The 14,388-nt window shown below is 47.2% G+C and overlaps 1 protein-coding gene across 1 annotated transcript; it reads left to right on the top strand.

Moving 5' to 3' along the window:
• Nucleotides 1-2,039: 2,039 nt before the first annotated feature.
• On the top strand, nt 2,040-8,095 carry FAM163A (family with sequence similarity 163, member A). The gene is made up of 4 exons (XM_006876423.1): nt 2,040-2,127; nt 5,671-5,692; nt 6,707-6,821; nt 7,685-8,095. The coding sequence occupies exons 3-4, from the start codon at nt 6,729-6,731 to the stop codon at nt 8,093-8,095; spliced, it is 504 nt and encodes a 167-aa protein (XP_006876485.1). The 5' UTR covers nt 2,040-2,127; nt 5,671-5,692; nt 6,707-6,728.
• The last annotated feature ends 6,293 nt before the right edge of the window (nt 8,096-14,388 follow it).

Genomic DNA, 14,388 nt, shown 5'->3' on the forward strand with positions numbered 1-14,388 from the left:
GCTAATGTCTGATCTTTGTCCTCCACCTTCTGGCCTTGGCAGAGCCCTTAGAATTGGTCAGCCCTGTGTCCCTGGAAGATCTGTGGATCTGGTGAAATGGTTGGGTTCCTGCCCAATGCATCCCAGTGGGGCCTCCATTCCTCAGGACAACTGAGCAGAGGCCAAGAGTCACCACCAGTGGCTGTCTAGCTTTGTTCTCTAGTGCTGCTATAGAGGAACTACAATTAGTGGATGGCTTTGTTGTTGTTGTGAAGTGCCTTCGAGTCAGTCCCGACCCATAGCGACCCTGTACAGGGTTTCCGAGGGTGTAAATCCTTACGGGAGTAGAAAGCCTCATCTTTCTCCCACAGAGCGGCTGGTAGTTTCGAACCACTGACCTTAAGGTTTGCAGTCCGATTCGTAACCACTACGCTACCAGAGCTCCTTAGTGGATGGCTTTAGCAGAAAGAAATTTATTCTCTTCATTTAGGAGACTAAAATTCCAAATTCAGGGTGCCAGCTCTAGGGCAAGACTTTCTCTGTGTGTCATTTGTGGGGGGAAGTCCTTGTCTCACTTCAACACCTGTAGTCCCGGCATCCCTTGGGCCTACAATTTGTCCCTGTGTCTAGGAGGTTCTCAGCACAGGGACCCTGGATCCAAAGGATGTGCTCCATTCCTGAATCTTCTTTCTTGGTAGTAGTCAGGTTCTGCCTTCCTTGCTCACTTCTCTCTCCTTTTTATCTCTTGATGTAGGCCACACACTCCCTTTACATTGAATCAGGTCTGTGACCTAAATAAGCAAGGATGTTATATTCTAACTTAAGCCCCATACAACTAATTGACTGATCACATCAGACCACACACATTATGGGGTATGATTATATCATTGTGTAACTGCCAGGTTGCATCATTACATAACTGCCAAATCAGAGAATCATGGGCCAGTCATGTTGACACATATTTTGGGGAGACACAATTTAATCCATGACAGTGCCCTTCACCCCCTCTCCCTCCACCACCCATCCTGTTCCCAGTGTAGGGTCCAGCCTCTCCTCTAAATAGTGTTATAGGGCTATTTCTAGAATTTGGGTTGGAAGAGACATTTATATTCCTAAATGTCTCAGTAAGGCCCATCAGCTATCAGCCTGGATTTGCTTATCACATTGTCCAGTTGGCATGTTCTGCCTGAGGGAAGTTGGGATATTGGAATGAGGGAAAGGATATGCAGCTCTGGGCATTGGAAAGAATGGATATGTTCAGAGAAAAGTGGGGAAGGGTGATCAAGAGGTATATGGTGTCCTAGAGAGAAGGACCATGCAGGTATGAAGGACACTTCTGCTGGGGGGACTTTGGTTACATTCTTTAGTCGAGGGTAAAGGAAGCAGTTAGACCTACTCCCCACACTGATGCTCATGTTCCAGGACAGGACAGCAGCGCTGAGGGAGGGCAATAGGGACGGGATAGGGTCTGTCCTCAGGTCCTTAGGCTGAGGGACTTGGGAACCGAGGCAGCGATGTAAGGTGTCTAGTTTCCTAGTACTGCTATAATGCAAATACCACAATTAGGGAGTTTAGTGTCTCCCAGTTCAGGAGGTCAAAAGTCCCAGTTCAGGGCCCTGGTTACAGGGGAAGTTTCTCTAGGTCAGCCCTAGGGTAAGATCTCAGCTTCTGTAGCCCTGGCATTCCCGGCTCCTTGGGATCTTCACATGACATATATCTGCCCTAGCATGCATTATTCTGTGTGTGTCAAATATGACTTTTTTTGTTTTTTACCATACTCAGAACTGATTAGGTTTAGGGCCCAAGTTACACCGATATGGTGTCATTAGCATAACAAAATCCTATTCCTAGCTAGGATTACATCCACAAATGTAGTGGTTAGGACTTTGATACATATTTTGGGAGACAATCCAATCCATAACCGAGGTCAAGAAGCATCCCCTTCTGGGAACCTCCACTCCACCGCCATGAGGTCATGACGAGCACTAGTGTAAGCCTGCTGTCCTCCCATCCTGCCGTGTCCCTCTCACTGATCTTCCCCTCTCTTCTCTGTCAGGAATTGATGCTCTTGGCCATGATGTGCCCCCAACTGCTGTCTTCTCAGGCCCAGCCTGTGTGACTGAGCGATCACTGCTCCAGCTGTTTCACGTATGTATAAAGCACTGCTCCTCTCTTCCCCCAGGAGAAGGTATCCAGGATCTGGGTGGAAAAGGGAGTTCTAGAAAATCATGACCAGATGCCAGACTCCCAAGAGTCTTTAGTTGGCAACAGCGTTGTTCTCCTTGGTTGTCTCCAGTGACGGAATTGGCCACCACTGAATCATTCTGTCCCAGATCTGCTAGACCTCTAGACCGGATATGAGGACCTCTTTCTCCTGTCCTCTGGAAGCTAACCAGTAGGCAGCCCTTGGGTCCTGACTCAAATACTTGCTATTATGTGACTTTAGGCAAATCACTTAATGAATCTGACTTCCCCTCCTGCCTGGCAAGATTTTTTTTAAGACTCAGGGGAAGTGTATTAGTCTCCTGTTGCTGAGTAAGAAATTGCCATGAATTAAGCAGCTTAAGACAACACTTAGTAATTATCTCACTGTTGCTGTGGGTCTGGAATGCAGACACGGCTTAGCTGGGCCTGGTGCCTCAGGGTCTGTCATGAAACTACAATTAAGATTTTGGTTGGGGCTGTGGTTTCATCTGAAAGTTCAGCTGGGGAAGGACTCACTTCCATTCTTGATTATGTGGTTGTTGGCAGGATTCTGTTTCTTTGGGGTTGTTGGACTAAAGTCCTTAGTTCTCAGCTGACTGTTAACTGGAGGCCACCCTCAGTCCCTTGCCATGTGGGCCTCCCCACATGCCAACTTGTTTCATCAAAGCTAACAAGGAAGACAGTCTGCTAGTAAGAGGGAAGTCAGAATCATATGTAATCTATTCACAGACATGACGTCTATTAGTTAATTAGAAGCTAGTCACAGGGGTCACTCCCACTCAAGGAGAGGGGATTATACAAGGACATGAATACTAGAAGGCGGGAGTCATTTGGGGTAATCTTCGAGCATGCCCACCACAGGTGATAGTACAAGTGGAAGCACTTTGTAAACTGTAGGGTGTTGTTTAATTATAGGGACTTATTGTCACCATTTACTTCTAGTTGAAAATAGAAAATGAGCTGACCTGAAATGACACAGGACAGAACCACTGGACAAAGACTGGTTCTTCAGGGAAACTCTCTGGAACTTGGCTAGTTCATATCTCACCCTTTGTATGTGTTTTCCTGGCTCATGGTTTTAAGGTTAGACTTAAACCACCACAACATGTCTGGGTCTCCATTTTTCCCATAAATTAACGTATTTTTAGGACGTTTTACACTTTACAAATTGCCTTTACATACATGAATCTCAGTTTTTCCACATAATCATACCTGAGCTGATTTATTTTTTAAGTTTTTGTTGTTAAAATCTATTCTACAAGTGAGGAAACAGAGAAAGATGTCAGTTTCCAAGATGGAGCGGCTGCTAAGTGGCAGAATTGAGCCTTAAACCTGGGCCTGAGAACCCTGCTCTGCCTGCATTGCCATCTACCCAATATCAGCTCCCTGCTGCGGGCCAGCCTTGGCAGTGCTGAAAGAGGTAGTGCTGCCAGGTGTGGAGGGCAGGGAGAAAGGAGAACACTCATCTCATAACTCCTGTCTTCTAAAATAGGACTAGACCAAGACCTTCAGTAGTGTGGGTCACTGCTACCTCTCTCAACTTCAGGTCTTTCTGTCCCGTAAGCAGCCCTCAGTGGAGAGCATACAGCAGGAGTTGTAATAAAATCACCTTCTGGCTGTAGGCCTCAGCTCTGCTCCCTAGGCAGAGACTCATCTCCTCTACTACAAAATATCTCAGTGAATCCCTGAAGAACAGCCCATCATGCATCTGTTGTTGATAAGTGCCATTAAGTTGGTTCTGACTCATAGTGACCCTTTACAGAGTTTCCAAGAAGTGGTTTGAACTGCCAACCTTTGGTTAGCAGTTTGGTACTTATCCTACAGTGCCACACCAGGACCCCAACATGCAACTGGGCAAAGTAAAATTAATTTTAAACAGTAATGCCCAAGTCTAAGGAGCTCTGGTAGCGTAGTGGTTATGAATCGGGCTGCGAACCTCAAGGTCAGCAGTTCGAAACTACCAGCTGTTCCACGGGAGAAAGAGGAGGCTTTCTGCTTCTGTAAAGATTTACAGCCTCGGAAACCCTGTACAGGGTCACTATGAGTCGGAACCGATTCCACGGCACATAACAACAACAACAATGCCCAAGTATACAGATAGATATAAACTGAGCGATACAACTATCTGCCCCCTGGTGGCAGATTAGATTCATAACTGTCAGGTCTGTGGAAGAAAAGCTATACAGAGAAAAGATTGTTGTTAAGGGCTGTGGAGTCGATTTTGACTCATAACCACCTTGTATAGGGTTTCTGAGGAGCTAATGGTGGGTTTGAACCACTGACCTTGCAATGAATGGTCCAGTGCTTATCCTACAGCACCGTACCAAGACTCCCTGGAAAAGATTACCAACTTTTATTAAGAATTACTGTTTGCCAGACACTGGGGGCTGAGATGGAGTTGTAAGAAACAGTATATAATGCATAACTCCTGGTGCCAAAGGACTTGTCATTCAGTTGAGAGTCAAGATATTCTACATGAAACGTTGACTGGTATCTCAAGACAGGATTTGAAGCGTGGAAAAGCATTGCAGTAGGTCTCCAGAAATGAGAGACAGCATCAGGGGATGGGGCAGTCAGGATGGGGGGCATTCTTAGAGGAAGACTGAGGGAAGCCAAAAAAAATAGTTTAAGGAATTAAAAGTCCAGGCAACTAGCGCAGTGATGAAACCCAAGGCTATCCAATGGTCTGTACAACACTCTCTAAAGTTCACATTGATCTTCTTCTTCTTGTTAAATGTCATCAAGTAGGTTCAAACAGACTCATAGCAACCCTGTATAGCGTTTCTGAGGAGCAGCTGGTGAGTTTGAACCAAGAATCTTGTGGTTCAAACTGACCTTGCAGTCAAGTGCTTATACTACAGCGCCATACCAGGACATTAATTTTAAATCTACTGAAATACAGATTCTAGCTTAGTGGGTCTGGGGTGGAGCCCAAGATTCTGTATTTTTAACAAGTTCCCCGGTGAGGCCTGAGCTGCTGGTCCTCAGTGCACATTATGAGTAGTCCAAGGACAGCGCCTCTGAATGAGTGAGAAATGGTGCCGCTGGGTGGATGCAGCCCTCTGTGAGCAGTGTGGTGAGCAGATGGAACCTCTGGGTGACACAAAATGCTTCTTCCACCAGGCGAACACAGCTTCGTGAGGCAAGTGCAGGTCGAACTCCAGGCCCTACTTGCAAAGCCGCTCTGGAGGAACCATAAACAGAGGTGGCGGGGATGGGGAGGCAGGCCTATCTAGAGAGCAGGGCTCTGGTTTTAGCCTGCTGTAGTTGACTTTGAGTTGACAGTGGAGCACACACTTGAGATAGGTGTCTATCTATTAGCAGTTGGAGACATCACTGGAGCCCCAGATTTGGGGTTCATAGGCTCACTGAGTGTGAGGAGAGTAAAATGAGGGTGGAGTTCTGCTAAGGGAAAAATCTAATGCTTGGTGTTTTCAGGGGTAACATTATTCTTCCAACATCTCTGTCACTTTTGTTGTCTTGCAGGTCATCATTCCCTTTACTGAACGTAAGTGTTCCTTTCTCCTCAGGATGCCAAAGCACCTCCCCAGCCTGCTGTTCCCATAGCACACACCACCTTGGCCCTGGGAGGCTCTGAACTCCGTACTCACTAACCTGATAGGACAGACTGCCCAAGACCAGAACAGCCTTACACCCAAAGCCTGCCTCTGTCCCATTATCTCCACCCCATCAGCCAAGACAGGACTCAGTCTCCCTGCAGGAGCCAGCTGGGCAGGAGCCAGAATACTGCCCGCCAGTGTCCTCTGGACTTGCCTTGCCCTTGTTTTCTATGACAGCTTGAAGGAAAAGAGAGATACCCCCAAAGGAGCATGTGTTGGGGCAGGGCAGAACCAGATGGAACTTCCAAGATTTTGACTTTGTCCATTCCTGCCAAGGGCTCAGGGACCATTGGTGCATGCACTTGGAAGGGCAGCAATGAAGACCATGGCCTTTGGGATGAATAGCTGGGTGGAATCCCAGCCAAATCAATCTAAGCCTCAGTGTACTCATACATATAATAAGGAGAATTAATAACCATCCCTAAAGGTTACTGTGAGGATTAAATCCATGTAGGAAAAGGAATAATGCAATGCCTGGCACAGATTAAGACCTTCCATAAGCAAAAGCTGTTATTCTCTGTGTCTGACATTTTGAGGAGGGAAAGAGAAGTTTTAAGGAGAGAAAAAAGGGGAGACGAGGATGAAAGGAAATGGACAACTGCCCAGAAACAAGGGAGCAGAACTCCAGCTCCAATTAGCACTCTGCTTTCCCTCTTCTCTCTTGCAGGAATATCCCCTTAAAACCCCCAAACTACCACCACCAGCTTAGACTAGCTCAGGCCCCAAGGGACAGCCAGCCCTCTGTCCTCAAAGCCTGTGGAGCTCAGTGCTAGGAGCCCACCTGCTCCTGCTCACTCAGGTCCCTCAGCCTCCAACCAGGCAGAGTTCCCAGATGGATGTATCCTGCCCCATTGCCACTAGAAGCCTTGCTGCTCCTCACCCCTCACTCCCATGCTTTGCAGAGTTTGATGGGGCACCGGGCGGATGACAGCGGGAACGGTTGTAATCACTGGCGGAATCCTAGCCACGGTGATCCTACTCTGCATCATCGCTGTCCTGTGCTACTGCCGCCTCCAGGTCAGTCACCTTTGGTCCCCAAAGTCCACAGGGCCACCAGCAGACTGCTTCCACATATGAAAGCAGAAACTGGAGATTCCCATTGGGGCTGAAGTCATGGAAAGTGGGAGGCATAAAACAGGGAGGCTGGGAGTTGGAGTGGCCAGAGAGGAGCCATGGCCCCTGACACTCGGCACACTTCAGGGCACCCAAGGAAAGTGTGCATAGAAGATACTGGATTATAATGTTGTGTCTCAGAAGACACTTGGAAAGCTGCTCCCAGCAGTCCCCAGCCCGATCCTCATTATGACTTGTAAGCCCCTTCCACCTAATCTGCCTCGACCAGGATGTTGTTGTTGTTAGTGCCTTCGAATCAGTTCCGGGGAGCACCTTGTGGGTTTGAACTGCTGACCTTGTGGTTCACAGTCCAGTTCTGATCCTTTGGGCTACAGTTAATACACTGGGAAGTACGGGAATGAAAAAAATAAGTACTTGGGAATCCTTTGGTGGTATAAACAGTTAAGTATTTGACTACTAACTTTAAAAGGTTGACAGCTTGAACCCAGCCAGAAGCACCTCCAAAGAAAGGCCTGGGAATATGCTTCTGAAAGGTCACAGCCTTGAAAACCTTATGGTGCAATTCTTTTCTGTGCACATGGGATCGCCATGAGTCAAAATTGACTCAACAGCACTGGATTCACTGGTCTTGCCTATCTGGGAATCTATTCATATAGAACATGGGCCTCTGGTGCCCCGTTTTATTCCCAGCACCAACAGTTTACTTGATGGAGCAGGGAGGCCTAGGAATCTGTGCGTACTCTGGAGTGTGAGGGGCCTAGGAGCATCATGCCTCTCAGGCATCCCTGTCTCCTCTCCCCCTTCAGTATTATTGCTGCAAGAAGAGTGGAGCAGAGGATGCAGATGAGGAAGAGGAGGAGGAGCACGACCTCCCTACGCACCCCAGAGGTCCCACATGCAATGCCTGCAGCTCCCAAGCTCTGGACGGCCGAGGCAGCCTGGCACCTCTTGCCAGCGAGCCCTTCAGCCAACCGTTCGGGGAGGTGGGCAGCTATTGTACTGCCTGCTCCCCATACAGCTCTCCCTTTTATATACGGACGGCTGACATGGTGCCCAACGGGGGAGGAGGCGAGAGGCTGTCCTTTGTGCCCCCGTACTACAAGGAAGGGGGTCCCCCACCCCTCAAAATGGCAATGCCCCAGAGTTATCCGGTGACCTGGCCAGGCTCTGGGCACGAGGCCTTCACCAATCCAAGGGCTATTAGTACAGACGTGTAACCCCTTTCACCTCACATGCCCACACCCACCAGCGCTGCCAGGAACAAGGTGGGCTATGGATTCCCACCCCCTAATGGGCCCACAAGACTCTGATTTCTTTGACTTTTCTTGCCCCACAGTGGAGGGTCCACCAAGGTGTAGACTGTTTTGAGAAGCAGGGAAGGTCCTGGCTCCAACCCTGTGACCTGGATGTGTGGGCCTGATAGGTTAGAGTTGCACCTTTGCCTCTTGATCTGTTGGGATATTCCTCTGGCCATCCCCAGCACCACCATGCTCCCTCTTCTGGCTTTGCGTAACCCTCAGAGAAGTAGCATCAGGGAAAGCTAAGCAAAGGTTCTAGAGGTTTCCCGAGTCCTTCAGAGATTAATTGGCCTTGCCTAGAAGAAAGGGGGACAAAGGGCAAGGAGAGAATTGAAAGCTAAAACATTTCAGCATCTGAGGAGGGGAAGGTTTATTAAAGGGACCGCTTCAAGCCTTTCTTAAAAAGAACCCAAGAGCTCATTCACAATCCAGTTGTCGTGTACTTTGGGTCTATAGATGCCACAGTCAACGTAGCTGCACAAGTAGGGTATTAACTTCTGGCACACCGTGTCTGTACCTGCTCCCTTTCTCATGGAACATGTCATGTTGTCTTTAAAGCCCTTTGTAGATAGACTCACTATGAGTTAGAGTCAACTCGAAGGCAGTGGGCTTGGGTTTGGTTTTGTTTTGGTTTTTTTTGTAAATCAAGTTGCTGATCTGTAAACATTGGCATGCCCTGACCTTAATACTTAGGTCTTTTTTAAAAATAACACACCTACTAAGCCAACTTAAGGAGCTCTGATGGCGTAGTGGTTAGGAGTCATGCTGCTGAACTCAAGGTCAGCAGTTTAAAACTACCAGCCATTCTATGGGAGAAAGATGAGGCTTTCTGTTCTCCTAAGGATTTTGTTGTTGTTGTTGTTAGGTGCCCTGGAGTCAGTTTCGACCCACAGCGTCCCTGTATAAGATTTCCAACGAGCAGCTGGTGAACTTGAAACACTGACCTTGTGGTTCAAGCTGACCTTGCAGTTCAGTGCACTATCCCCCAGCGCCACACCAGGACTGCCTCGGAAACCCTATACAGGGTCGCTGTGAGTCGGAACTGACTCCACAGCACACACAGCCCCACCACCACCAATAGGATATTGATTCCTGGCCCACCACATCTGTACCCACTCCCTTCCTCATGGAACATGTCAAGTGGACTTTAAAAGCCATATTGTCATTGCTGTTGAGTGCCATTGAGTCAGTTCTAATTTGTAGCAACCCTGGGTTTCCAAGAGCGGCTGGTGGATTTGAACCGGTGACCTTGTAGTTAGCAGTCCAGTGTTTATCCTACAGCACCACACCAGAGCCCATTTAAAGGCTATGGAATAAGATTATTTGTGGGGACTGCACCCACGTTGTCTCCCCAAGTCGTCTTTCTCTGCCTTAGGAGCCAGCTGCCCCCTGCTGGAGAACTTTTTTCAAGTTTTGTTACCAGAGTTTTAAGTAGCTTAGTGATTGAGGTCTTGCTGATTGTCTGTTGGACCCACCCCATCAAGCAGTGTGCAGGGTGCAGACCTGTGAAGGTGTGTGCATACAGGCACACCTGCACACACCCGACAACACCAGCAGACACCAGGGACTTTGCCATCTTCCAGGTCTGCAAAGTGGAAGGGTCTCAGATGTACCAATTAGAAAGAAAAATCTGACCTGCAGTCTGTTCAAGCCAAAAGGTGATTGAAGTGGCCAGTTCCTATAGCAACCAGTTGGCTGTTACAGAGAGAGTCCAGAAGCTCCATAGGGCATTGTTTCAGTCAAATCAGCTTCTCTAGAGCCGTGCCTTTCTCTCAGCATCCACCCTGGTCACCAGAGCCCACTCACTCCACCAGAAGCAGCACCTCTCACTTCTGAGGACTGGAGGGATTTTACTTGGCAACTGGCTTCCATGCTTGCTGCTTCTCACCCTCACCCCTCAACACACACACACACACACACACACACACACACACACACACACCAATCTGGAAACAGGCCACTTACTGATATATCACTATAGCCCCAATTCCCATTTCCCACTTCTAACTCAGCAGAGGCCTTGTGCTTTTTGAGGCACTGTGCCCAGTGAGCTTTCCAGATGCCTCTGCAGTAGGCGGCTACTGCCCTCTTCTAATGAGATACCAGCACCCCCCACACATACCTGAATCTGAGTGCTGCTGGGGACCAGACAGGGAATGAACTGCCTCTTCGGCTGGAATCTGTTTTGTGTAGCAAAGGACAGGAGGCATTTGAGGGAGGTGAGGGAAGAGGAATTCACACCTTTTACATCTCTCAGTTCAGGACCTTTGGCACTGCTTTCAGTCCTTAATTAAGGCCCACTGAGTTGAGGGTCAGAGGACCTGGATTCTGGTCACATTTTGTTCACTCATTAGCTCTAGGACCAGTCACTTCTCTTTTCTGAGACTCCATTTCTCAGTAAAATGAGGCTTGTGTAGATGGACTCTAATGGCCCTGTAGTGCTCCATGAAGCCGTGACTTCCCTAAGATCTCCAGCCGGCCAGGTCACTCTCTTTTGCCCTGACACCGATGGGCTGCGTACATCTGCCAATTCTCTGGCCCCGTGTGCAGAGATGTTAGTTGAGGAGTGAAAGACCACAGTAAAATACACGACTATCCCTCAAAGCAATTTCAACTGCCAGTGAATCCAGGCATGTTTGTCTGGCCCTCGTACTGAGTGGTCTCAGATGGCAATACTTGTCCAAGGAGGCAGCTGTAGGGAGAGTAGTAAAATCTGAGTCCTGAGGGGGCAGCTGAGGACAATAGCCTTCACATACCCCACCCTGCCACCAGCCCTCACATGAGCAGCAGGGCCAGGCAGACCTCACCCATCCTGACTGAGGGCCAGTCCCATGCCTTGCTCCCCTGAAATCCTACAGCCCATGAACCACAGCAGCCAAGCCCTTTCTAGTATAATGTCATCTTACCTGCCTATCTTTGGAAAAATCAAGTCCAGTAACTATCACATGCTTCTTGTCCCTGACCTCTGAGGGTCCCTGAGTACAAATCATGCTGTGCAATGTCATCTCTGCCTATAGATTTCCCAGCCTAAATCCTGTCAGCCCACAAATAAAATCTGGGTTTGGGGGTTGGAGGGATGGCAGGCAGGTCCCCACACAGCCCCACCTTGCCTAAGTACACAGGCTTTAACCCAGACTCAAGATCACACTCACCTGCCTCACTAACTGTGGAGGCCTAACCTATGGAGAAGGAAGCTCGCCCCACTCCACTGCACTGTACTTTTTTAGCTGTAGAGTCTGTACTAAGGAACACAATTTGTACACTTTTCCAACTGTACCATAAACAGGAAGAGAAGAAGCACCATATTGTCCTCCACTTCACTTTTCCGGCTACAGATTTCTCTTCTTGTCCTGCATCTTTGATAATTTGGAGTTACAACAAAGTAAATGTCAGAAATAAATGAATGAGGAATTTGAAATAGAAATCCCAGAGTCCTCCGTTCTTCACCTGGGGATGGGGAAACTGGGCATAAATTTAAGAGTGAGTGTTCCCGGTTGTTTCAGCCTCAAAGCCATCCTTTTCAGCACCCAGAATGCCCATTATCAATGTCCTCTCCCCTCCCATGTACACATTCATATATCCTTTCTACTGTATAGTCTGGTATCCCCATTGCCTCAGTTGGAGTTCCTACCCAAGGAAGATAGATTGTTCATTAGAAAAGATTGAAAAGTAGTATGCCTTGAAGTTGAGGTAACTCTGTCTGAGATGGTGAACCTCACTGGGGAGCAATGCAGGCTTCCTCCTGCCTGTCTCTTCCCCACCCTCATCACCCTCACACCCATGGCTTTCCCACCTCTGTAACTATACTATGGGCCAATCAGTTCTGAAGCCTGAAGACACCCAAACTAAGTGTCACACAGCCAGCCTGTTGCTTGCTGGGAAGAAAGAGAAGGGTGTGTTTGGGATCAGATTCTCAGCTTAGATCCCAGGAGAGAGATGTGGTGGGGTCTGCAGAATCAGAAAATAACTTTTTGTGTAAACGGGAGGACGAGAGTGAGTTTTATATGCCCTGCCCATGGGTATGTGTGTGAGTGAGAACTCTTTCCCCACTTCATGGGCTGACTCTTCCCAATAAACCTTATATAGCCAGGTGGGCAGTGGGAAGCCTGACCTTTGAAGTTGAGCTCTGAGGACTGAGGTGCTCTGCCTTGGCAGACCCTAGAGCAGGCCTGGATAGTACCAGAGGGAGCACAGCTTTAAAACATCAGGAAGCAGTTGGCCACAGTTCAGTCCAAAACCCTCTGACAGAAACCAGGCTGTGAGGCAGTTCTGTCCCCTCACTATGTCCACCCCAACCTCAGGCCATCTCCTCTACCCCCACTGAGCAACTCCACCTAAAAAATACCTGGAAAGAATTACTTCCTTTGCTGAGCAACCAAAACATCCTATGTGACATACTACGTTGGATGGCTATAACTCAGTATACCTTTTCTCTTACTCTGTAGACAGGAAGTTCATTGAAGGCTAGATGCTTCACTGTATCCCACAAGCAACAAGCACAGAGCTTTGCACACAGTTTGCAATCAACCAAAGTCTGCTAATGAAAGGAGGGTGCATCTCTTTTCTTTCATTGATATTTTTGTCAGCTGCAGTCAGGTTGACTCCAATTCATGGCAACACCGTGCACAAAGAAATCACACTGTTCATTGCCGGGTATTCAGAAGTAGATCACCAGTTCTTTCTTCCTCGTCTGTCATAGTCTGAAAGCTCTGCAGAAACCTGTTCAGCATCCTAGTTAAAATGGATTCATACAAATGAATTATCAGTCATTTAAAAGAATAAGGTAAGTCTATATGTACTGATCTATTGTGACTTCCAGTACACACTAAGTTAAAGAGAACTACAGAACACTGTGGATAATGTGACATATTTTTTAAAAAAACATGTGTTTTTCAAATATTTCAAACTATTTTATGTGACTATTAAACTTTTTAATATAAAACGTTTTATGACCTAGAAAAATCTTATAAAATAGATTTTTTTTAAAGTAAAAGATAACAAATTACACTTATATATACTTAAGCATAGAAAGAAATCTGCATACAAAACCTAAAAATCGTTAAAATGGTTCCCTCTAGGGGTAGAATAGAAGGAAGAGTACATTTCTGTATGCATATTGTTGAATTCAATGCAAAAATGTACCATTTGTGTAATATAAAAATTTTTTTAAAAAAACAACAAAATTATATATTTTAAATCATCTATTTCGCTAAGCTATCCTCAGGCCCCACTTTTCCCCTGAAGTTTGGGGATGTGAGTAGCAAACTTTTTTTTAAGGAACAACTTTGCATTCAGACCTGGGAATGAACCAGGATACTATCACTTACAAAGCTGTGATATGGGGCAAATTACGGAAATGCTTTGCACCTCATTTCTCTCATTGTCCCATCAAGATAATAATCTAAAGCCCTGTGACGTTATGAAGACGAAGCAACATATATATAAAGTGTTTTATAAGGAGCTTGGCACAAGAACTTTCCAAGAGATGCTTGTTAGTATTATATCTCTTATCGTAACTGTTTCCGAGAACCTCACTCACTTCCTAGCTTGCCACCTTGAACTAGGTGGCCAGAGGTCTGTCTGTTATGGGTGTCCTGTGATGCTCATCAGTTTCCACAAGTCACATCTTGGGAGTTACAGTCCTGCTGACATTCACCGTCCACTTCACCCCCTTGCTGGCAATTTCTCCCAGTGCCCAGCTTGTATGTGGGTTAGGGTGAGTTAAGTTTTCTCAACTGATTTACTGATTTCAAGGTATTTCTGGAATATAGGGAAAACTCAATGAAGGGACATTCATCGCGTGTCCTAAAGTCACGGCAAGGACTTCTTTGTACCAACATAGGACTTCACAGTGTCTAAGGGAATCAACGTCCACTAAACTTTGTTTCCAATTTGATAGTCCATTCGTTTTTTAGACAGTGGAACTACACAAGGACTCAAAGGGAAGGTCCAGAAGTGGCCACAGGAAGGTAAGAAGATGCAAAACTCGCTACATCTTTGTGCTATGTTTCCAGGTGTTGGATCCCATGTGACACATCCTGGTCATGCAGACATTTGTGTCTGTTCCCCACATGGCTAACAAAACCAAAGTCCTGTCATTGCATCACCAAGGTGGTGTCCATCAAGCCAGATCAGAGTCAGCCTAAGCAGTGTTGAGGAGGAGGAGAATGTGGGTGTCCTTGGTACACCAGGGCAGGGCAGCTATGGCTGGC

Source organism: Chrysochloris asiatica, unplaced genomic scaffold (genome assembly GCF_000296735.1).
Source record: "Chrysochloris asiatica unplaced genomic scaffold, ChrAsi1.0 scaffold00379, whole genome shotgun sequence".
Classification (NCBI taxonomy): Eukaryota; Metazoa; Chordata; class Mammalia; order Afrosoricida; family Chrysochloridae; genus Chrysochloris; species Chrysochloris asiatica.

Coding starts and splice junctions, on each gene's coding strand:
- FAM163A (XM_006876423.1), top strand. CDS start 6,729: ATGACAGCGGGAACGGTTGTAATCACTGGCGGAATCCTAGCCACGGTG. Junction 6,822..7,684: donor TGTGCTACTGCCGCCTCCAG/GTCAGTCACCTT, acceptor CTCCCCCTTCAG/TATTATTGCTGCAAGAAGAG.